This window comes from Bison bison, unplaced genomic scaffold (assembly GCF_000754665.1).
Source record: "Bison bison bison isolate TAMUID 2011002044 unplaced genomic scaffold, Bison_UMD1.0 scf7180017864289, whole genome shotgun sequence".
In the NCBI taxonomy this organism is placed as follows: domain Eukaryota; kingdom Metazoa; phylum Chordata; class Mammalia; order Artiodactyla; family Bovidae; genus Bison; species Bison bison.
In genome coordinates, this window is record NW_011494861.1 from 3,869,222 (window position 1) to 3,894,363 (window position 25,142).

Consider the following 25,142-nt stretch of genomic DNA (forward strand, 5'->3'; position numbering starts at 1 on the left):
ACGGGCTCTGGAGTTTGGGTCCAGGCTTTCCTGATCCCAGAGCAGATTATCATTGTTTTTTAAAGCAGGTTTTTCCTGATCACTGTTTTCAGTCAGATTTTTTAGGAATTTTGCGTATCATTTTCTTTTAATTTATTATATTTGTAATTTTATATTTATAAATTTTGTTTCACCCATTTGTTTTACATTTCTTTTTGTAATGCTAATTTTAAATAATACTGTTATTATCATAAAGAAATAACATTTTAAAAATTGAAGTATAGTTGATTTACAATATTATGTTAGTTTCAGGTGTAAGATAGAGTGATTCAGTGTATTTATAGATTGCTTTCCGTTTAAAGTTATTTTCGAATAATGGCTGTATTTCTCTGTGCTATACAGTCTACCTTTGTTACATATTTTTATATGTAACGGTTTGTATCTCTTTAAAAAAAAAGCTTTTTTTTGAGGTATAGTTGATTTATAATGCGTTTCTGATATACAGCAAAGTGATTCTGTCTTTAAAAATATATGTATATATTTAAGAATATACTCTTAAATGTGGGCTTCCCTGGTGGCTCAGATGGTAAAGAATCTGCCTGACTTAGCACGCATGCAGTTTGGGAGACCCGAGTTTAATCCCTAGGTCGGGAAGATCCCCTTGGAGGAGGGAATGGCTACCCATCCCAGTATTCTTGTCTGAAGAATTCCATGGACAGAGGATCCTGGTGGGCTGCAGTCTGTGGGGTCTTATATATATATTCTCTCTCTCTCTCATACACACATGTACATTATCTTTATCTTTATATCGTTATCATATCTGTATATTCTTTTTCATATTCTTTTCTATCACTGACTCAGTGGACAGGAATTTGAGCAAGTTCCAGGAGATAGTGAAGGACAGGGAAGCTTGGTGGGCTATAGTTTGTGGGGTTGCATGACTTAGCAAATGAACAACAAACCCATGGTTTATTGCAAGATTTTGAGTACAGTTCCGTGTGCTATACAGTAGGGCCTTGTTGTTCAGTTTGTATCTTTTAATCCAAGAGATAACATATTTTTATTTGTAACTCTTCTAGGATCGGTTGAAAACAGAGGTGGTATGAGTTAGTCTGTGAAACTGTCCATGTAACCATCAATCTTTTTTCTTTCTTTCAGTTTCTAGAGCAGTTCATTTCTTATTTTTGGTTGCTTCGGGGGTTGGCCTCAGATAATTTCTGCATTTCTTTAGGAGTTCATCCCACTTGGGTCTTGTTACCAGACTTGGCCACAAAAAATAGCAGCGTGGCCTTTCAGACTCATGAGGGTTTTATTGTTAATGATATGGATGTATGTTTTCAAAAGCGGTGGTGTTGAAAATAACAGTTCTAACCTGGCCTATGTCCTTTCTCCTCCTTCTCTTTTTAAACACAGTCAACAAGCACAAGCCGTGGCTGGAGCCCACATATCATGGCTTAGTTACGGAGAGCGACAGCACCGTGCTCCTCGACCCCCCACTCATCGCCCTGGACAAAGATGCTCCTTTGCGCTTTGCAGGTACCAACCTGTCTTTGTTTACTCCCTGTTGTGAGTCTGGGAAGCATTTCACGTGTCCCATTTGGGTTGTTTCTGAGCCTTTCTGAGAATGTCTTGATAGCTAAGGGTTGTGTGTGGCCCCCACGTATCACAGGGGTACCTGACTGCCCTTGCAAAGCCTGTACTTTTTGAAAGGCAAAACATTTAATTGCATCACTGTGTTCTTTGTCTTGATGTAACCAGCAAGAGAGCATCCAGACCAGTGCATCTCAAGCTTTTGTGTCTGTGCAGAGCACGGGATCGTGCTTAAAATGCAGGCTTGGATACAGTGGTTCTGGGGGCACCTGCAACCTTGCCTTTCTAACCTGTTTCCTGGTGCTCCTGGTCTCTGAGCAGTGAGAATCTGGAGCAGTGGTCCCTAAGCCTTTTGCACCAGGGACCAGGTTCCATGGAAGACAATTTTTCCATGGACTGTAGCAGGAGGTAAGGGATGGTTTGGGGATGATTCAAGCGCATTAGATTTATAGAACACTTTTATTATTACATCAGCTCCACCTCAGATCTTCAGGCTTCAGATTCCAGAAGTTGGGGGCCCCTGATATAAGTGATTACAGCTCATGATTTTCTTTGTACTACCTAGGTTTCAGTTACCTGAAGAGACTTAGTTGAGAATATTGAGCAGTCTTTTAGACTGATTTCATTTGGCTTAGATGTTACTTTCAGTAAATCTTTAGCATGTTACTTTATAAGATTGTAAGCTCAGTGTTCACTGGGACAGATCAAGGGTTGCTCTGAAGATCTGCTGTCTCAGTGGCTTCCAACAGCAGTTTGCAGATCAGAACTGTTCTTGCTTTACGTCAAGGCTGGGGTCACGTCCTTAATAGGCAGAGGAACAGGCTGCTTCTCCCTTTCTTTGCCTCAGAGTCAAAAGGGACGTTGTGAAGTTAATTTTTAAAGAGTGGTTTTTGCCTGATGTTTTTCCAGAACAAAATGTGTTTGTTCTGTTTGCCTCAAAACAAATGAGAAAAATTCAATTAGCTCATATAGATCATTCCATACATTGAATTTACTATGGTAAATGGGAGACATGAATGCAAGGATGTCTCTGAAGAGCTATTTAAAGACTGAATTTCTCTTCTTTCTGTTCAAGTGCCACATCCCATTTCCAGGGGAGTAACCTGAGAAGCAGCTTGTGCTATTGAGTCAGTGGTAGAGACAGATCTTCTTGATTAGTTTTACTCGTTTATTGGTTTTTAGAGAGAAATCCAATTAGATGCGTGGTAGAGGAAGTGCTCTGTGCTAGGAAGACACACACAGTCTCTGTTTGGTAGCCAAGGTGATTTTTTTTTTGGTTGTTCCCCCCACCCCTGATTTAAAAATCATTTTTAGCATTGCCTATGGTTTCCTCTGGGCATCACTAAATTTTTGAGTATTTGCATAGATATATTTACACACACTTTGCATGCAACACCTTTGTTTATTATATACAGTTCCTCCTTGCGGGTGTGACGTTTCGGGGTCTTGTCAGTAACCTTACTAGGGTCATCTAGCTTATGTTCCTGAGGGTACTTGCATCTCCCTGACATCTAATTGATTTTGATTAGCAATTGCAGTCAGGAGTTCTGGCATCTACTCCCCCAGGCCTCTCTTTACAAATTCTCAGCTGTACCCAGTCCTGTTGTTGGTGGATCTCTGTCCCGTTATATCACTCATGATTCATAACCCTTATAAAGCATTCAGTGTCCTGGGCACTGCTGTAAGTACTGTACAAATATGCACTTGTGTTTAATTCTCAACAGCCTTTTGAGGTAAGTATACTTCTTGTCACCCCTTTTTAAAGAGAGGAAGCTGAAGCACAGAGCTGCTAACTTACCAGCTCTGGGTCACACAGCTTAGATGTGTCAGAGGCCAGATTCCAAGTCAGGCAGGATGGCTCTTAACTGTGATGCTGTGTTAGGCAGCACAGAAAGTTACAGAGGATGGGAAGTAGGAAATGAAATGTACATTGAGTACTAACCTTGAAGTCATTTTACGTGTCACTTTTTTCTTTCTTGTTGAATTTAATTTTATTGTGTAATTTATTAAAACTTAATGTATTAAGCAACACCTAGAAAACCTACAAAAATAAGTGTTTTGTGGTGTATGTAGGAATAATACAGAAAATATTGCTTTTAGTTTGGTGAAGAAAATCAATTTTGTATAGTTTGAAAATGAAAGTCCCTCAGTTGTGTCCGACTCTTTGTGACCCCATGGTCTATACAGTCCATGGGATTCTCCAGGCCAGAATACTGGAGTGGGTAGCCTTTCCTTTCTCCAGGGGATATAGTTTATTTCATCCTGAGTAAAATGTGAGTTTTGTTTTAAGTTCAGATACATTATTTTTGGTGGATACAAAATAGATTCTTATGGTAAATTCTCTTTTCAAAAATATTTATTACCTTCACAATTGAAGATAGTTTCATTTTTCTTTATTATTTTTTGGTTTTGATATATGGGTTTACTACTGGGGAAATAAAAACACCATTTTAATTGTGAAATTATTAAATGTAAGATTTATCTAACTTTTTAGATATTACATGCTGTGTGGCCCCTGATATAAGTTGTTAGTGTTTGTGTAATTGTTTCTGGCTAAAATATAAATGAGTATTGCGAAAAAAAAATCCTTGATATATAGTCTTGAATGAAATAGTACTTACAAGGTTTTATGTTTTTAGAGATTCTCAGGTATTTTTTATTAATGTGCCAAAGTTATATATTGAGATTTTAAACAACTATATGGAGAAGCAGCGTAGAGCCTAGTATAGTGGTAACTTGATTACATTTGCCATCGTGGACAGAAAAAATAAATATTTTCCTTCTGGAGATTTTCAGAGGGGAGCACAGTTGGTCTTATAGTCTTTTTAAAAAAAATACAGTTCATATACCATAATGTATACAGTTCACTGGTTTTTAGTGTTTTCATAAGATTGTTCTACCATCAGCCACTGTCTAATTCTACAGTGGTGAAAGTGAAGTCGCTCAGTCGTGTCCGACTCTTTGTGACCCCATGGACTGTAGCCTATCAGGCTCCTCCGTCCATGGGATCTTCCAGGCAAGAGTGCTGGAGTGGATTGCCATTTCCTTCTCCAGGGGATCTTCCCGACCCAGGAATCGAACCCAGGTCTCCCGCATTGCAGGCAGACGCTTTACCGTCTGAGCCACCAGGGAAGCCCTACAGCATTTCATCACCCCAGAAAGAAACCCTTGCCTCTGTTAGCAGTCACTCCCCTTGGCAGCCACTAGTCTACTGCGTGTCTTTGGATTTGCCTGTATTCTGGATATTTCACACAAGAACAACACACGGCTTTTTGTGACTCGCACCTTTCACTTAGCACGATGATCTGGAGGTTCACCACGTTGTGGCATGTCCCTTGTTCCTTCTTATTGCCAAATAATATTTCGGTATATGGATGGACCACGTTTTGTTTACTCATCCATCGGTAATGGGCATCAGAGTCGTTTGTACTTTGTGGCCACTGTGAGTAGTGATTCTGTGAACATCTGTGTACAAGTCTCTGTGTGGATGTTCAGTGCTCTCGATTATACACCCAGGGGTGGAACTGGTGCTCATCTACTCTTCCTGAAGCATAGTCCTTTTCCTACCGAAGTGAGTAGCCGCACAGTCCTGGGAAGGGACCTCCTCTCTCCCTCCCTCTTCTGTTACCATGGTACCCATCCAACTCCCATCCAGCTGCTACGCAGAGCACTGCCCCCACCGGGCTGTAGCAGACAGGTACATAAGGAACACAAATCCTGGAGCCTAGTGCTTCAATCCTGGCTGTGAGGCTCATTGGCTGTGTGGCTCTGGGCAAATTACTTAACATCTCTGAGCCTCATTCTCATCATTTGTAACATGAAGATAATATCATATACCTTATAGGGTTTGGAAAATATTAGCTTATTTATTTATAAATAGGAAGAGCTTAAAACAATGCCTGGTATGTAGTAAGTGCTATTTTCAGTGTTCACTGCTGCTGTTAGGAATCTTTAAAAAAATTTTTTTGCATATAACATTACATGAGAACTGTCTTCCATCTTCCTCTAGTAGTCTTAGTAGTATTCCATTTTCTCACTGAGTTTCTTAGATGTTTTTTGGGTAAAGCAGAGGACGGGTCTGGAGCCTTATTTTGAGCTTTGGTTGCAGTTGGTGGTGACGTTAAGTTTACTTTAGCATCACGGTGGTGGTGGCAGCAGCCACTGCTGACATTGACTGAGCTCTCTTCTGTGTAGCGTGGGGTGTTCTCCGGCTCTGCATGGTTCCTTTGATTCCTTCCAGCAGTCTCAGTGGTAGAGACTGTCATGCCCCCATTTTCCAGATGAGGAAACAGAGGCTCAGAGCACATCTGTCAGCAGCATGACTGCCAGGTTCTCCATTTAATCCCCGGTCCCTTAACAAGCCCCCGGGACTAGTTGGTGTTTGGGTTTTTGTTTTGATTTGTTTAATTTTTAATTTTTGGTCATGCTTCACAGCATGCAGGATCTCAGTTCCCTGACCAGGGATAGAACCCGTGCCTCCTGCAGTGGAAGCGCAGAGTCTTAATCACTGGACCACCAGAGAAGTCCCTGGGACTAGTCAGTGATCCATAAATTCTGGTAGAAGGACCGAATGAGTTTGCCTGAGATTACTCAGCCCACAAATGACAGCTCAGCCTTTGAACCAGGCAGCCTGACCCCAGTGTGATTCTTAGCTTCACCAGGTCGGCTCTCACGACACTGACTTTACGACACGGTAAACATTCTGGTCCACGGTCTTAATCCCGTAATAGGGCCTGTGTGTGGGTAGCCACTGGAGATGACTTGTCTAAACTCCTAAATAAACACCCGTGAAATGTGGGAAGCCTGGTCACCGAAGTGTGTTGTAATTTGTCACTCATCAGACGATCATGTGAAATGCACAGGGTTTGGCCCGGGGTAAGACTAGGTAAATAAAGTCTTGGTATTGGTCAAGCATTTTAGAAAATGAAAACCACACCATTCAGTTCAGCCCCTTTTCTTTAATCTGCTAAAAGCCCGAGTAGAGGTGGGGATAAAACATGTGGTGTGCATTGTATGTATTTAACGGGCAGTTACAGGCTGGAGCCACTTTATCAGCCACATTGTTGCTGTTTTTACGGTGACACCTTTGACCCCAGTGAGTTGCCTGTATTGGGAGCTGAACACTCTGCGTGCATGCATAGTCGTATCCAACTCTTTGTGGTCCCATAGACTGTAGCCCACCAGGCTCCTCTGTCCGTGGGATTTCCCAGGTAAGAATACTGAAGTGGGTTGCCATTTCCTCCTCCAGAGATCTTCCTGATGCAGAGATCCAACCTGAACGTTTTGCATGTCCTACATTGACCAGGGGATTCTTTACACCCTGCCACCTAGGAAGCCCTGCATCCACCCCCACCCCCTACCTTTTTTGAAGCTCTTTCCTTTCATATGTGGTTATAGAAGCATTCTTTTTCCTGCCTTCCTAATCTGAGTACAGATATTTTACAAGATTAAACAATTATGATATGAATGGAGTCCACAAGAAACTTCAGGACAAGAACAGGAGCTGTACTTTTGTTGACATTTAATTAGAACTGGCTCATATCTGTGCTGCTCTTCTCCATATTCTGTGTAATTCTCGTGACTCACATGCCCTGAGGGTGGCCCACGGGCGTCACCACCACACACCTCCGCCCAGTTTTGCTTTGTCAGCATGTGCAGCTGGGCTGGGACTGTGTTTGCAGCCATGAGTTGGATATGTTAGGTTAAGTCACATGAAAATGCCATTTTTGTCTGAAAATGTCAAAATACGTGAAAAATCGGAATGTCAGAAATCTTGTGTAACTCAGCCTAGTGCAAGGCAGTAATCGGTCGAGTAGCAGTTTTAAATAAACAAGGAATGGTTTGAGATCAATAATCATTAAATATTAGGTAGCTTTGCTAGGCCTCCCAGAAATTACAAAAAAGCATTTCTCAGAACACTGGTCTTCTAGGTGGGAAGGTGAGACCAGCATTGTCCGAGAGTTAAGCATGGGTGCCTGGACATCTGTAGGTCATTGTCAAGTGAGAGAGGCAGCACTGGGTAGACTGGAGTTCATGAAAAGATAAGGACGTGATTTCTAAAGGCAGACTCGAGCTCCTGCCAAGGATGGGAAGGATGTACATGGTTGGGCAGTAACGGGCAGTGGGGAGGATGGAACAGAGGTGGGAGCTAGCAGGGGTCCCAAAGAGGTGGGTGAAGAGTCAGCCCGTTTGGTGTGTCGGAGGAGCAGAGGGTTGGAAATGAGCCCAGAGCTGCATGGTTTCTGTTGCCAGGCTGAGTTAGACAGGATGTCACCTCGCCCGTGGTTTCTAGTACTGCATCCAGACGGTCCTGGGGCGCATCCGTCAGGTTCCCCTGTCTGCTCTTGCCCAGTTGAGTCTGTACTTGTAAGAGCACAGCTTAGAAATTTATAACCAGCCGGTGAGGTTTGGAAACCACTGATAGGCCAATCTCTCAAGTGTGGATTGCAGCTTGTCGGCATTGGAGCCTCCTGGCAGCACTTGTTAGAAACGCAGATGACAGGGCTCTGCCCCAGAGCTGCTGAATCTGAATTTCTGGGAAGGGGGCTTGGCAAAGGACATGTTCAGCAAGTTTCTCGGACAGTTCCTGGCGCGCTGGAATGTGAGAGTCCATCACAGGTTGTTGTGCCTGGGCCATTAGGGCGTAACCCTTGGGTGTGTGTTTTTCGTTACTGTACATCTGAGGTACCTGGAAAAACTGTTTTGATTAGAGCCACACGTGGGCTGGTTCCAGAAACTAGCCTGGACCAGTAAGCAAGGAATTCAAAAGTCACCATAAGTAAGAGTCAGCCTGGACGTCTAGCTGGTAGGCAAGGGTGCCAAGGCCAGGGAGAGAGAAGTGGGTCAGGGAGGAGAGGTGGATTAGCAGGCATGTTGTAGTGGACACTTGCTGCTCAGAAAATGTCAGTTTTCCCTCAGCAGCCCCTGGTCTCCTTCCGGTTGGATCCAGGTTGGTGGGTCTACAACCCGTTACCCTGTTCCCCCAGCCAAGCACAGGCATGACCCAGGCCGGGCCGACACACACTCTCTCTTGGGATGTGAATGTCGAGCCGAGGGATAGGTGCTGATACCAGCTGTGGGCATGGCCCTTCCATCCAGGCCTTCTTGCTGTGGAACTGTGCGGCTCTTCTTCGCTGGTCTCTGGAGCCGCCTTGGTTTCTAACCGTCTCCAAGTCCCTGTCTCTGGCCTGCAGTCAATTCCATGAGCTCCTGGTGGCTCTTCAGTGAAGGCCCTGTCGCTGAGTTGGCTGGAGTGGATTTCTGTCACACGAGAGAACCTGAAGTATCCAAGCTGGTGCTGGTGACCTCCACTGGGGCTGCAGCATGAGGGCAGGACAGCGCCAAACCTGGGGAGGCTGCAGGAACAGCTCCAGAGACACCCTCTCTTGTCTGGGGAAGAACTTGAACTAAGATTTGGAAGAAGCTGGAAGCCAAAAGGACCGATGTGGAAAGTGACGGCTCAGCACTGTCAGATGAGAACTGGACGTGGCCAGAGAGAGAGAGAAGTGAGAGCTCTGCTCTGCTGGCTTCATCCATTGTTATATCTTTTTGTTTTGCTTTTTAAAAATTCTTTACTAAAGCTCCTTTTGACTATTTTAGATGATCTTAGGGGAATGAAGAGTGGAGAGAGACAGGAGGTTTTGTCCATTCTGAGGCCAGCAGGGCTAGAGGGGTCGGTTGTCCAGGGAACCCAGTGGGGGATTTCAGACATGATGAGAGCAGAGCTGTAGATTTATCTAGTGGAGCAGTGGTTGCTCAGTCGTGTCCCACTTTTTGCAGCTTCATGGACTGTAGCCCACCAGGTTCCTCCTCTGTCCATGGAATTTTCCAGGCAAGAATACTGGAGTGGGTTGGCATTTCCTTCTCCAGGGGATCTTCCTAACCTGGGGATCGAACCCACATCTCTTTACCACTCGCACCACGTGGAAAGCCTGGAGCAATAGTACATGGTCTGGATTGAGTGGGAAGGAACAGGACAGAAAGGAAGTCGAATACGAGAGCTGATTTTGAGATGTCCTTCTTTGACAAGGCTGAGAGATGCCCAAGTTTATCCCCTCCTCCCAGCCTGGTAGCATGAAGCAGGCAGTTTACAGCTTCTAGCAGACAGTTCCATTTCTCCTTGTGGTCCCATGGTCAGAAGCAATCTCAAGGACAGTGCTTGACTGAGTGTCTAATTTTTTTAAGCTGTGCCAGCTCTTGGGTGTGGGAGGTGGGATCTTGGTTGCAGCATGTGAGATCTAGTTCTCTGACCAGGGATGGAACCGAGGCTCCCTGCACTGTGAGTGTGGAGTCTTAGCCAGTAGACCACTAGGGAGGTCCCTGGTGAGTGTCTTTGAATTCTTACTCAGCATGGCACTGTGTAGGCAGCATCACCCAGGTCAGAGGCTTCATCTGAGGTCTTAAACCTCACTTCCCTATGCAGTGGCCTTGTTGGGAAAGCCTTGTCACTCACTGTGAGTGACGTAGGACGCCTCACCGTTTTCTCTTTAGAACAGCAGACTTCCAATTCAAAAAAAAACACAAAACCAAGATGTTATTATACCACTGAATTAAAGCTGGGAAACTTGACATATCTTAATATATATCCCACTCTATTAGTTACACCCCAAAAGTGCAAACATAGTCAAGCGAATTACCACATTCTGGATAACAGTTGGACACAGCTGGTACCCAGCAGTTTCTGCTCATGGTGGATTAAAGAGCAGTGATCAGCCAGTCTTTCTCTAAAAGGCTGGCAGTGAGGATTTGAGCCTTTGCAGTCCATGGGGGGATGGTCTCTTTGGCAGTGACCGAGCTGTGCCACTGTCGGGGAGAGGCATGGGGAAGAAGCCCGAGACAAGACATTAGCAGGTCTCTGTTTTATGCATCCCTATAAAACATTCCTGTGGTCATGTATGGATGTGAGAGTTGGACTGTGAAGAAGGCTGAGCACCGAAGAATTGATGCTTTTGAACTGTGGTGTTGGAGAAGACTCTTGAGAGTCCCTTGGACTGCAAGGAGATCCAACCAGTCCATTCTGAAGGAGATCAGCCCTGGGATTTCTTTGGAAGGAATGATACTAAAGCTGAAACTCCAGCCACCTCATGCGAAGAGTTGACTCACTGGAAAAGACTCTGATGCTGGGAGGGATTGGGGGCAGGAGGAGAAGGGGACGACAGAGGATGAGATGGCTGGATGGCATCACCGACTCGATGGACATGAATTTGAGTGAACTCCGGGAGTTGGTGATGGACAGGGAGGCCTGGTGTGCTGCGATTCATGGGGTCGCAAAGAGTCAGACACAACTGAGCAACTGATCTGATCTGATAAAACATTGCTTATGGACACTGACATTTGAATTTCTTATAATTATCTTGTGTCATGAAATAACACACAGAAACCATCTTCAGCTCGCAGGCCACTCAGAAATACGCTCTGGCTGGACGTGGCCTGCCGGTTTGCCTGCCCCCTGCCCTGAGCAGCGCTGTCCAGTAGAGCTTGCAGTGTGATGGAATGTTCATGTCTACATCTCCATTGAATAGTTGCTAGTCACGTGTGGCTCTTGAGCACTTGAAATGCAGCCAGTGCGACGGAGGAACTGAGTTTGTATTATTATGCACTTAAAATTTTTTTTTAATTTATTTTTGAAAGTATTTATTTATTTGGCTGTGCTGGGTCTTCATTGCTGCTCAGGCTTTTCTCTAGTTGTGGCGAGCTGGGACTACTCTCTGGCGGTGGTGTATGGATTTCTCATTGCCGGGGGCTCCTCTTGTTGCGGAGCACGGGCTGTAAGGCACGCAGGCTTCAGCATTTGTGGCTTCTGAGCTCTAGAGCACAGACTCAGTAGTTGTGGCTCCTGGGCTTAGTTGATCTGAGGCATGTGAGATCTTCCTGGCTCAGGGATCGAACCGGCGTCTCCTGCACTCGCAGGTAGATTCTTATCCACTGAGCTACCAGGGAAGCCCAATATTATGCACTTTTAACATGAATTTCAGTTCAGTTTTAAGCAGTTTTAAGCCACGTGGCTAGTGGCTTGAGCCTTGTTCACACAGCAGAGCACTGGAACTCCAGTGTGTTCACACAATGGGAAATCATTACCACAACAGCCAGTGTTTGTGGAGGGCTTCCTTTATGCTGGGCAGTGTTTTAAGCACTTACGTTTTAACTCACTGGCTTCTAACTGTGTGTACCAGTGAGAGTGAATGAACTCTGTATCTGCAGGTGCTAGCAAAGATAAATACATCTCAGATGCGCACGGCTGGAAAAGGTGGAGTGAAAAATCAAGTCACAAGAACTGCATGTCACAAACACAATGAAACAATACTGTTCAGGGATATACATTAAAAAAGGGGGGGGGCAGGAAATTGAGGCTGGGTAACCTTTTGGTTTCCTTGGCGAGGCCACGCCGAGTCTGGGGCAGGGTACCCCTGACCTTCTTGTATCTGCTCTCTAGTGGGTCGTAGGGGGAGGTGAGCAGGATTTATACTGACTTGGAAGAACAGGTGTTTCAGGAAGTGAAAACCATGATCGTGGCAGCATCGCTACAGTTAGGACCGAATCTGCTTTCAGTTCACATATAAGCAGATGTTCCAGGAGAAGAGGTCTCTGTATGGATATGGGTTGCCTTGGTTGGGTACCTTAGATGAGAAAACATGGTTATTTATTCAGGCCAAGAACAAAGGGGTTGAAATAAAACCCTTCCCTCCCACTGTTTCCTTAAGGCCAATGATGAGTTGAATGTTAGGGTATTCAGCCACCAAGAACTTAGCTTCAAAATGAAAATCTGAAAACTAGAAAACAGCAACTAGACTGACTTAGACACTGTTATCATCCACGCATTCCTGAAAAGAGAGATCCCCATCACACCTGTGGGTGTGAGGAAACTTCACAGCAGTATTTCATCCCTAGGCTAGTGTCATCTGTGGTAAGTGGGATGCAAAGAGACATTTTGTTCTTGAAGGTTCAGTTTTGCTCTAACAATGTTAGCCACTGGCTACTGAGTGTATTGTTAAACGATGTCAAGCTTTTCTATGTAATATGTGCATCTTTGACTTTTTTTTCTTATTGTTTAGAGTTCGTTCTTTCCTGTATTACTGACATGGGTTTATCTTTTCTCCCTTTAGAGAGTTTTGAGGTGACAGTCACCAAAGAAGGTGATAAAGGGTTCTTTCTATCCCTCTTATGACATTAACCCACTAACTATGTTAATGAAATTGGGACTCAGCCCTCAAACAGAAGAAACTGTCATGCTCTTTCCCCCTATTTATTCTCCTACTTTGTTTCTATTTTTTAAGTCTATTGATGGGAATTGTATGTAACCAAACCCTTGGTTAGAAATATCTGGAAATCAGACATCCATTTGAACTATATGGATAATCCTATTCTTTTTTAAAAAATTGGATCTGAGAGATTCACTGTGTAACCATTTTCTGCTTGTTGTAATTTTGGAAGTTTTGTTTTTATGTGAAATATATTCTACACACATCAGAATGTTTATATGTGTTCTCCCCTGGGCCAGAATGGAGACCTACACTTTAACTCCCAGTGAAGCTCATAAACGAACTTGGATGCACTTCCATTCCCAGGCAGGCTTCTTCTTCAGGTCTGATAGGATAAAGTCCAAAACCAAGGGCAGTCTAGCACATCCCTCCCCAGAATGGAGACTGTATCTCAATCACAGATGATAGCTGTTGAAATGGATGCCTGAAAAGTTGGTATTTCTACCTTTTTCTCATTTAGTAGTTTGTTTTGATTCCCTAATTTTAGCCAGGCTCATTGCACAGGAAGACTTGTTTCTTATAATTTTTTTTTTTTTTTTTGGACAGACCTTCTGTAATTCTGGTGCTGAACCTATGCCTCACGCTTCTTCCTTTCTCAACACTTAACTGTGCCTTTTAGCCTCCTCTCTGGTCCAAATCAAAACCACTGCCCGGCCCTCCCAGGTCCCTGGGCAGCTCCTCTGTGTTACCAGGCCTTGGCTGTTAGCTAATGAAACTACTTTACCCCGGAGCTCTCCTAAGTACTCCTGTGAAATGCCTGTCTATATTTTCTCTTTCTCTCTTTTGTATTCCTGCATGAATGGATGCAAAGTTAAACAAGTTGCTTGGAAAGCCAGAACATGCTTCTTTTTACTAAAGCCCCCAGAACTTACCCCCTATGAAAGCACAAGCGCCCTCGCTTTGTCCACAGACCCTCCCCCCACCCCCAACCCCTGGCTGCCGAATTGTCGTTGTTCATTTTCTTTAGGGGTGGAGGGGAGCGCACCCTGGGTTTGTGTGGCAGAAATCCTAACCCATGCTGCTTTGACTCCCCAGGTGAGATTTGTGGATTTAAGATTCATGGACAGAATGTGCCCTTTGACGCAGTGGTGGTGGATAAATCCACTGGCGAGGGGGTCATTCGTTCCACAGAGAAGCTGGACTGTGAGCTGCAGAAGGATTACACGTTCACCATCCAGGCCTATGACTGCGGGAAGGGGCCAGACGGGGCCAATGTGAAAAAATCTCACAAGTAAGTGAGCGGGACAAAGAGTGTATGCGTGTGTGTGTGTGTGTGTGTGTGTGTGTAAGGAAAACAGTGACTGTTGCCACTGTCCTAAAACTTACTGCTTTTGTTTGCTTTTAAAATATTTGTTTATTTGGCTGTGCCAGGTCTTAGTTGTGGCATGCTAACTGTTAGTGTGGCATGTGGGATCTGGTTCCCTGACCATGGATCGGACCCCGGCGCCCTGCATTGTGAGTGCAGAGTCTTAGACACTGTACTGCCAAGGAAGTCCCACGACTTTTCAGTTTTGAAACACAAGGCAGAGGATAGTTTCTGATTGTCCCTATTGAGATTGTCAGCTCTTTGAGGGCAGGAATCCTGTGTGTTTACCCTTGTGTATGGCTCCCAGCAAGTGTCCAATACTTGTTAGATGTTGAATAAATGAATGAGTAATTTTATTCTCCCAGCTACTCTAGTAAAAATGCTAGGGCCTTCCATTGAAAATTCGACAAGCCCGCTTTTCCTGGAGGAAGATATTCTTTTGTTATGTTTATATATATATGTATTTTTTTTTCCCATAAATTTTAAGGGCATGAAATGCATTTGAGCGGGTAAAAGAAAGCTTACTTCTGCCCCCAATCCTGGGTATGTTCACATGCTTCCTACCAGTTGAGAACTACTGGTGTCACGGAGACAATTGGACAAGACCTAGATTTAGTCTTTTTCTAGGTCTCTTCTCCACCATTTACTAGTCCCCCAACATTAGGCAAATTTAATTTTTCCAAGTATCAGTTTCTTCTTACTGTATTGGTTAAGGAAAGAAGCTCCGTGGGTGAGGTGATGTCACATATCCCACTGTGAGGGTCAGGATGGATGGGGGTACCATGGGGTAGGGAGGGTCTTGGTGAATAGCTGGATGCTACATGTCAGTGAATCATGCCTCATCCATTTTACAAAGTGCGATGTTGCGGTTTTCCTTGACAAAGGCCTTGTTTCAGTCAGGGACCTTGTCTGATTCAGAAACATGCCCTGGTCAGTAGCACTCGAGACTGATGGTTTTCAGTAGCTTGGTCTGATGATGCCTTAGTTTTCTTGTGCCCACACTGGGGAGATGGAATGTAGTTGATCAGGGAGGGCAAGCTGAAGTCCTTCATTTGTTGGTCAGTAGTGGGTGATATCCCAGCAGTGGTTTACTGATGCTCTCTATTCCTTAGAAGCAGGATAAAACTTGTTTTAATAAGCTCATAATTTCCTATTTTCTATCTCTGCTTTTTACCTCTACTTCCTAACTTTTTTTTTTCCCGGATTTTGTAACAAAATATTTTTAACTTTCTGGGTTGAGCACAAACAGATATCTGGTATACAGTTACCCGCCTTGTGCATGCCCTGCCCTACATTGTCAAGAAAATCCCGTCTCTCTCTTTTGTTTTTTTTGACTGCTCCATGCAGTGTATGGGATCTTAGTTCCCCAACTGGGGATTCAACCTGTGCTACCTGCTTTGGAAGCACAGAGTCTTAACCACTGAACCACCAGGGAAGTCTCCCAAGTCTGTTATTTATCAGCTGCCTTACTCAGTAGGACTTTGTAGCATCAACCCAAATTCCTGTTTTAACTTTCTGTTGTCTCCATGCTAAATTAAAAACAGTGAGCAGTTTAATTTTCATCTCCACATATAATTTAATAAAACAAGATATCGGAAAAAAAGGAAATTTAACCATAGGGCAGAAGTTTATTCTTCGGGTAAAAATACAAACAAGCAAAACTGACAGCTTTTTTCCCCCCCGTTCTTCCAGAGCAACTGTCCACATTCAGGTGAACGACGTCAACGAATATGCGCCCGTGTTCAAGGAGAAGTCCTACAAAGCCACAGTGGTGGAGGGGAAGCAGTACGACAGCATCTTGAGGGTGGAGGCGGTGGACGCGGACTGCTCCCCCCAGTTCAGCCAAATCTGCAGCTATGAGATCGTCACCCCAGATGTGCCATTCACCGTTGACAAAGATGGTGAGAACCCAGAAGTGGGCACATTCCTCCCCGACGGGGAGATGGGGCAGGCAGCCCCCTCTACACCAGTTGGCTTCAAACCCACACTTTGTCTGCACTTCAGTGAAACTCACAGTCAGTCCATTCAGGCTGCTCTCACCAAACACCATAAACACAAAATGACAGACACTTACTTCATACAGTTCTGGAGGCTGGGAAGTCTAAGACAGAGTGCTCAGTAATTCAGTGTTGGTGAGGACCTGCTTCTTGCTGTGTCCGCACATGGCAGGGAGAAAGCTCTAGTCTCTTTGTCTTGTATGGACACTGATCCCATATCGAGGGCTCCACCCTTGTGAGCTTACCTAAAGCTCATCACCTCCCAAAGGCCCCACCTCCTAATACATTACCATGAGGGTCACAACTTCAAGTGTAAGAATTTGGGAGGACACACACATTCAGTCCATAGCAAGTCCTAACTTGGTGTGTCTGTTTCACGCTTAAGTTTTTTTTTAAATTGAAGTATAGTTGATTTACAATGTTATGTTAGTTTCAGGTATACAGCACAGTGACTCAGTTGTGTGTGTGGTCCATACTGAGTGGCTTGTGGGATCTTAGTTGCCTGACCAGGAACTGAACTCCTGCTCCGTGCAGGGAAGCTCGGAGTCCTAACCACTGAAACACCAGAGAATTCCCTACCTCATTGTAGTTTTGATTTACATTTCTCTAATAGTTAGCCTTGTTGAGTATCTTTTCATACAGGTGCCTTTTGGCCATCTGTATGTCTTTGGAGAAATATCTGTTTAGATTACGTTTAAATTTTTACTCTGTCCCCTAAAAGCCTGTTTTCTGACACCAAAGTTTGATGTTTGACAAAAACATTCTCTTTTAGGATGATCATTTTTCTCCTTTCCCACTGAAATCTAATAAAAATCCACTGCCTAAGATGTTTTTATTTTATCATCTCCCTGCCTTTCAGCCAGCTTGCATCCGAACAAGACTGCTTCTCAATTTGCCTTGTTTTCTGTTCTCCATCACATTGGAATCTTCTGCCTCATCTTGAAAATGAAGTTGATACCTTACTGCCAGCCCCACCTCCATCCTTAGTAATGGAACAGTATTAACTTAGTCTGGAGCTCAGCTTCTTTATTGGGTTATGGCTTCTTGATGATCCTGTGGTGTCTCCATTGTTAACACACAGTCCAGAATCTTCGATGAAATGATGGACACGATGCAAACACTTTGCAGATATCTGCACACATGTTGAGAAAGCAGGCTTCTCTCCTGCTTGGCGAGGGTAGGAAGTCTCTCTAAAAAAGTAAATCTTTTAGCAAAAAGTATTTAAAGCAGCTTCATCTCATATTTAATATTTGAATTACTTGGATTATTTTGTCTATTTATGCTTTTACACATTATCTTGTTGTTGTTTAGTCAGTAAGTCGTGTCTGACTCTGTGACCCCATGGACTGTAGCCTGCCAGGCTTCTCTGTCTGTGGGATTTCCCAGGCAGGAATACTGGAGTGGGTTGCCATTCCCTTCACCAGGGCATCTTCCCAAGACCCAGGGATCGAGCCCATGTCTCCTTTACCACTGAGCCACCAGGGAAGCCCTTACATATTAAATCTTAAATATAAAATCAAATACAGCTGTAAGAATAAATGAAGGCTGCATTCTGTAGACTCATTCTTCTGCTTAAACAGTCTTTCAAGGTGGATTTAGCGTGTGTTCAAGCTCAGGAAAGCCAAACTGAGTGTTAATTATCTGAAGCATAAGTTTATTTCTGTGTTAGTACTTCCAGGGCTGAAAGCACGTGCATTTTGTGTTTCAGCGTAGGACGACAGAAGTAAAACACAACATGGGCTTGAAAATAATCTGGAAAAAAATGTGTATATACATGAATCACTGTGCTGTACACCTGAAACTGACACAGTATTGTACATCAACTGTACTTCAATTTAAAAAGTCAGGAGGAGGGAAACGGAATGGGTTTCGGTTCTCACTGTTGTTTTTCCCTTTGGAAGGTTACATTAAAAACACAGAGAAGCTGAACTATGGTAAAGAGCACCAGTACAAGCTGACTGTCACGGCCTACGACTGCGGGAAGAAAAGAGCAGCAGAAGACGTTTTGGTGAAGATCAGCATCAAGCCCACCTGCACCCCTGGGTGGCAAGGTGAGCCTCCCTCTCTGTGCTGCTCTCGCACCTGCTCCAAAAGTCTGTCCACCATGGAGACCTAACAGGAGTGTTCCTCCTCTCCCCTCCACCCCACCCTCCCCGTGGGCCCACGCAGGATGGAACAACAGGGTGGAATACGAGCCTGGCACCGGCGCTCTGACACTCTTTCCGAATGTCCACCTGGAAACGTGTGACGAGTCGGTGGCCTCGGCACAGGTGGTGGTGGAGCTGGAGACCAGCCACATCGGGAAGGGCTGTGACCGTGACACCTACTCCGAGAAGTCACTTCATCGGCTCTGCGGTAAGGAGGCGAGGGAGGAACCCCAGGCCCCAAAAGCCCATTCAGAAGAGTGTGTGCGTGTGCTACCTTAAGACCCACTGATTTCAAGCATGTCTTTCTCTAACATACGTTGGGAATCATCCAAATAAGGGCTCTGTAAGGAGTGTGCTTTAAATAAAATGAAATTATTATTTAAGGACTAAAGAAAAAAAACTAGGTAACGTGATAGCTTTTGGCAAACGTGAAATAGGAAATGAAAATGAAACCTGCATTGAATATATAGTCTTTGTGTCCCACAAACAAGGTGTGGAGCACGTGGAGCATAGAATGGTCAAGAATTTGACCCAAGGCTCGTTCTCCATCTTCACCATCAGTCTGGATATTTTTCGGGTTTATGTAAGTCAGGTGGAGGAGAGGTATGGATACTTCTCAGGGAAAATGCTGAGGAAGAATCTTTCACACAGCTGGTGGTAGAACACCAGTAACTTTTTTATGTTATGTTTTGGCCACTCTGCTCAGCACATGGGATCTTAGTTCCCGGACCAGGGACTGAATCTGTATCCCCTGCAGTGGGAACATGGTGTGTTAACCACTGAATCGCCAGGGAAGTCCCAGAACACCACTAACTTAAATTACTTCTTGATGATCAGAAGGGTCTCTTGTGTTCTGGGAGCTGCTCAGTAAGAGCTTCGGAGGCAGTGTTTTCTGATGCTCACTTGTCTCTTCACCAAATGATAACAGACTTGGGCAACCGATTTTCTTACATAATTGAAAATTGTCATATGAAGAAGCAGCAACAGGGAAAAAGTATATTCTCTGTTGGCTCATCCCTGTGCTGAATATACTTGGGTGTCTGACTATGAGTCCAGATTCTCATAATCAGGTACCTAAAAATGTGTAAGTGAAGAGGTCTGGAGTATTTTCTGTTTTAAATTATGTAAGTATAATGTAAAAACCATGCTTTCTCATGCCATTCTTCTTCTTTAGCTTTTTATTTTTTAAAACTTTCTGTTTTGTACTAGGGTATAGCAGTTAACAAACAATGTGGTGATAGTTTCAGGTGAACAGCAAAGAGACTCAGCCATACATTTATCTGTATCCATTCTTGCCCAAACTCCCCTGCCCTCCAGGCCACCACATAGCATTGAGCAGAGTTCTGGGCTATACAGTAGGTCCTTGTTGGTTATCCGTTTTAAATACAGCAGTGTCGACCCCAGACTTCCTGACTCTCCCCACCCACCCACCGCCACCCACCTAATTCATCACCCCTGACACCCTTCTCTAAGTCTGTGAGTCTGTATCTGTTTTGTAAGTTCATTTGTATCATTTCTTTTAAGATTCCTCATATAAGGGATGTCATAGGATATTTCTCCTTCTCTCCTGACTTAACTTCACTCCGGGAAGTTGGTGATGGACAGGGAGGCCTGGCATGCTGCGATTCATGGGGTCGCAAAGAGTCGGATATGACTGAGCGACTGATCTGATCTGATCTGATCTGAACTTCACTCAGTACAATAGTCTCTTGCTTCATCCATATTGCTGCTGCCATTATTTATTTGGTATTTAATAAGCATTTTCTCAGCAGAACAGTTCAAAGATAGAAAGAATTTCCTGTCCGAGTGCTTCCTATATACACTAGGTTACTTGCACACGTGTTATTTTCTTTATCATCCCATCAGGCCCACAAAGGCAGTGGAGTTATTCCTCATCTTTCCAGAGGAATTAGCTGAGACTGAGGGAGACTGAGTTGCCTCACACTTTTAGGAAGAGCCTGAGCTTGGATTTGAACTGAGATCAGATGATACTTGAAAGACCAATCTGTTCTAGCCTAGTCCTGCTGCTCCTATAAATAGGAAAGTTAAGGGCCCAGGGGCTGGGAGAGGTTGCAGAATTCTCTGTGGACGAATTAAAAAAAAAAAAAATTGAGCCTGGCAATGTTTAACAACAGTTGTGAAAATGTCTCATGTACTCTGGCTTAGTATCCCGTTTCTAGAATTTATCCTAAGGGAATAATCATGGAGACCCTGAGGTCCTCGTCGACGCAAGGTTTATCACAGAAAAGAATTAGAGGTGACTCTGCTCACAGGACAGATTAGTTAAATAAATTATTGTACAAATTCTATCCAATAAAGTGCTGTTCAGACATTTTAAATTGTGCTCGAGACTATGAATGGTCATATATGTAAGTACAGAGTAGGAGTCCATTTTTATAATATATTTTCATACACATTATACATATTTTAGTAATACGTGTATATCATAAAGAAAGGACTGGAAGTGTTTATACCCAGATGTTAACAGTGTATACACTGTGAGATCACGAGTAATGCTGCTTTTTTTTTTAATTAAAGTATAGTTGCTGTACAACATAGTGAGTCACAGTTTTTAAAAGTTAAAACTCCTCTTTCCTATTCCTTCTTCTTTTTCTTTTTTTTAAAGATAATAACCATGGTTATTTTTTCATCTTTTTAGTAATAAAAACTCTTAGTTTTGAGGAAAAGAAAACTGAATTAGCAGATTGTTTAGCCATTAAGATAAATACGGTGCCTTAATACATGTGCCCCAGTGTCAGAGCGACACTGTTCACAACAGTCACGACATGGAAGCAGCCTGTGTCCGTCAGCTGATGAATGGATAGTGTGTGTGTGTGTGATATTACTGAGCCATGAAAAAGAAAGAGATAATGCCATTTGCAGCAACATGGATGGACTTAGAGATCATCAAACTAAGTGAAGTAAGCCAGACAGACAAAGATGAGCGTCGTATGATATCACTTATATGTGGAATCTAAGAAGAATAAAAAAAATACACATGAATTTATTTACAAAATAGATGCATAAACGTAGAAAACAAACTTAGGCTTTTCAAAGGAGAAAGGGCAGAGGATTAACATATACACACTCCTATTTATGAAACAGATAAACAAAAAGGACCTACTATGTAGCACAGGGAACTCTACTTAATATCTTGTACCAACCTATAGTGAAAAAGAATGTAAAAAAAGAATACGTTTATGTATAACTGAATCACTTTGCTGTGTACCTCAAACTAGCACAACATTGTAAGTTAACTATGTTTCAATAGTAATTTTAAAATAAAGACTGTACCTCGTGGGCCTTGAAATGCTTATCCCATGTGAGTTCATCGCATGGTGCACAGTAAGCGTCACTGTGTTGCTTCAGGTGCTGCGTCTGGCACAGCTGAGCTGCTGCCTTCCCCAGGAGGCTCCTGGAACTGGACCGTTGGCCTTCCCACGGACAACGGCCATGACAGCGACCAGGTCTTTGAGTTCAACGGCACTCAGGCGGTGAGGGTCCCAGACGGCATCGTCTCCGTCAATCCCAAGGAGCCCTTTACGATCTCTGTGTGGATGAGGCACGGGCCATTTGGCAAGAAGAAGGAGACGATTCTTTGCAGCTCAGACAAAACAGGTAGGTCAGCTTCGCTGTAAGGGACATCCTTACAGTGGAGCCTGGAGCCGGCACTTATTCTAACCCTAAAGGCTCCCACAGGCTGTTGGTGACACTCGTGGTTCTCTGCTCAAGATCTGGCACTGGCATCTAGGCATTTGTTAGTTTTACTCAGTGGATTAGGCCCCACTTCTCAGTAAAGCCCAAGTGTGCATGTTTGCGTGCATGCATGCATGCTGAGTCGCTTCAGTCATGTCAACTCTCTGTGACCCTATGGACTGCAGCCCTCCAAGCTCCTTTGTCCGTGGGGTTCTCCAGATAGGAATACCGGAGTGGGTTGCCATGTCCTCATCCAGGGAATCTTCCCAACCCAGAGACTGAACCTGCAGCTCTTACATCTCCTGCATTTCCAGGCAGGTTTTTGACCACTAGTGCCACCTGGGAAGCCCACAACCCAAGTGTATCTGTTCCTAACCCTGCCTTGGCCCACCCTGGAGAGTTCGTTTAGGCTGGTAAAACTGTCTTCAAAATCCATTGAAGAAATAACAGCTTTTATTTCTCCTTTGGGTCTTAACACATTATTGACTGGAGATGCACATTTTTAGAGAGTGATATGATTAACATCACTGTGTTAAGTTGTTAGAACTTAAAATTGATCAAGGATTCACTGCACAACTTAACGATTGTTGTTATTCACATTTCGCTCTTAGATTTTTGTTCCAAACTTGTGTATATTGTAAACACAAGTTTATTACCCTAAATTTTTTTTACAATGATGCATAATGAAATTTTGAGTGAAGAAGAATTCTTCGGTGAATTTTAATGCAGATACTTTCTCTAATTGTCTGAGTGACATGTATACTGGAGTCTCATAAGATGGTAGTTCTTCAGAATATAGTTATACTTCAGATGATGTGAATATTCAACTAACAGACAAAAAACCTTAGTGATTAATTCTCATGTAGAAAGTGAAAATGAAACTGAATGGTGCTGGAGAAGATTTACAGATGTGTCAGGTGTAACTATTGAATGTAATAACCCACAAAGTGTTAGTGAAATAACAGAATTAATTTTTGGCCAGCCAGAATAAAAATGGCTGGGCACAGGTGTTAGTTTCTGCAAAAGCTGTCTGGTGAGTAGTGAGTTAAGCTGGCGGTTTACCAGTAGAATTTCTCTCTGCAGAGATGAACCGACACCATTACTCACTCTATGTCCACGGCTGCCGGCTGGTTTTCCTGCTCCGTCAGGATCCTTCAGAAGAGAAGAAATACAAACCTGCAGAGTTCCACTGGAAGCTGAGTCAGGTGAGGGAATGGAAAACTCACTGATAGGATTTTTTTTCAGAGAGAGTAAATGGGCACTGAAACTGCACAGGACCAACTATTTACGGGCAAGGTGTATTGAAGATTTTACGATTTCTGTGTCTGTGGGTAATAGGATAGCACATTAAATCCATGGAACTCCTTCACATTGAAAGACTTTGTTTTTTTTTACATGTGTGTATTTTATACATAAAATATTAATACAGGCTTACCTTATTTTATTGTACTTCTCAGATATTGGGTTTTTTTTGGGGGGGGCATACTCTGCAGCATGCAGGATCTTAGTTCCCCAACCAGGAATCAAACCTGTGCCCCCCTACCCCAGCGCCTGCACTGAGAGCATGGAATCTTAACCACTGGACTGCCCTGGAAGTCCTAAGCATTTTCAGATGATGGTTACAGTTTTTAGTAAAGTATTTTTAAATTAGGCTTCCCTGGTGGCTCAGATAGTAAAGAATCTACCTGAAATATAGGAGACCTGGCTTTGATCCCAGGGTCAGGCAAGGTCCCCTGGAGGAGGGCATGGCAACCCACTTCAGTATTTTTACCTGGAGAATTCCATGGACAGAGGATCCTGGCAGTCTGCAGTCCATGTGGTCGCAAAGAGTTGGACATGAGTAAGCGACTAAAATACAGACGCACAGACACAGGTATTTTTTAGACATAATGCAGTTGCACACTTAATAGTATAGTGTAAATATAACTTTTTATGCTTTGAGAAACCAAAAAAATTCATGTGACTCACTTTCTTGTGATACTTGATTCATTGCTGTGGTCTGGAGCTAAACCTGTGGTATCTCCAAGGTGTGCCTATATAAAGAAATAGTATGTTTCAAATACAAAATACTGTGTTATAATTTATTGAGATAAGCAGCACTTACTTAAAAATTGAGATCCTTGTATTTGTTTATTCATTGTCTAAGTCCTTGGCTCCCAAATTGTGCCCAGGACTCTTGGTGCCTCAGCAAATTCAGGGACACGATATTTTAAATTTTCAAGGAACCAGCAGTCTTGACATCTTTGAGACATCACATGAATTGCTAGGTCTTAGGTGTATTAAAGGAGTATTAGGAGTTTACAGTTTTGGCATTAGATCGTATTATAAACTTCTTGTGATGATGTCATATCTTTGCAAGGCTGATTTCCTAGCAGTTGCAGTGGTAAAAAAGCAAGTGTCATGTGCAAAGAATCAATGTGTTATAGGAAACAAAGAGATGCTGTGAACTGAGAAAGCCTTTCCATTACAATCACAGCAGGTTGTTTTGTCTCATGATTTAGAGTTGGGACAAGAAGGAAACATTTGGCCTGGGCTTAATTTATTTGTCTCCTGGAGTTAGTAGATATGAGCGGACATAGTGTTATATGTGCTTATAGTTGGTGAAATATAACATTGTCTGAAACTGTTACAAGATAGATACATAAGAGCCCATATGAGAGGAAGAAAGTGTGTTTTGGTAGAAAGATGAGGTCACTGTCCAGGTGACAGCATTCATCTCTTACTGTTGTCATTTTTATTTACCTAGATCATTTCTTTCTCGGAAACCATTGTCATAAATTTTTTCAAGACACTAAGAAAGGTATCCAGAAAAAAACTTTTGCAGCATAGGTATACATTTTAGGTATAGTTCTGTTTTCATAATCATAGCCTGCATTTATATATTTAATTTCTTCTTTTCTTTTAAATAAAAAGTTGACTGCACCCCACGGCATGGGGGATCTTAGTTCCCCAGCCAGGGATCAAACCCATGCCCCCTGCAGTGGAAGAGCAGAGTCCTAAGCCCTGGACTGCCAGGGGCATCCCAGTGTTTAGTTCCTTCTGTTTACATGTTTTTGAAACTTTATCACGGAAAATTTTAGACATAGGTAAAAGTGGACAGATTAGTATAAGGCACAACTCCACACACCCTTCAGTTGGGTTCAGTAATTATCAGCTCTTGGTCAGTCTT

The 25,142-nt window shown here is 43.4% G+C and overlaps 1 protein-coding gene across 1 annotated transcript in view; it reads left to right on the forward strand.

Moving 5' to 3' along the window:
• Positions 1-1,343: 1,343 nt before the first annotated feature.
• Positions 1,344-25,142, forward strand: part of CLSTN1 (calsyntenin 1) — a 41,159-nt gene continuing 17,360 nt past the window's right edge. The window contains exons 1-8 of the mRNA XM_010850190.1: positions 1,344-1,515; positions 12,672-12,701; positions 13,863-14,058; positions 15,826-16,034; positions 18,032-18,181; positions 18,300-18,485; positions 21,647-21,895; positions 23,057-23,178. Coding sequence (XP_010848492.1) covers positions 1,359-1,515; positions 12,672-12,701; positions 13,863-14,058; positions 15,826-16,034; positions 18,032-18,181; positions 18,300-18,485; positions 21,647-21,895; positions 23,057-23,178 — 1,299 coding nt within the window. The 5' untranslated portion in view covers positions 1,344-1,358. The remainder of the gene's footprint in view (positions 1,516-12,671; positions 12,702-13,862; positions 14,059-15,825; positions 16,035-18,031; positions 18,182-18,299; positions 18,486-21,646; positions 21,896-23,056; positions 23,179-25,142) is intronic.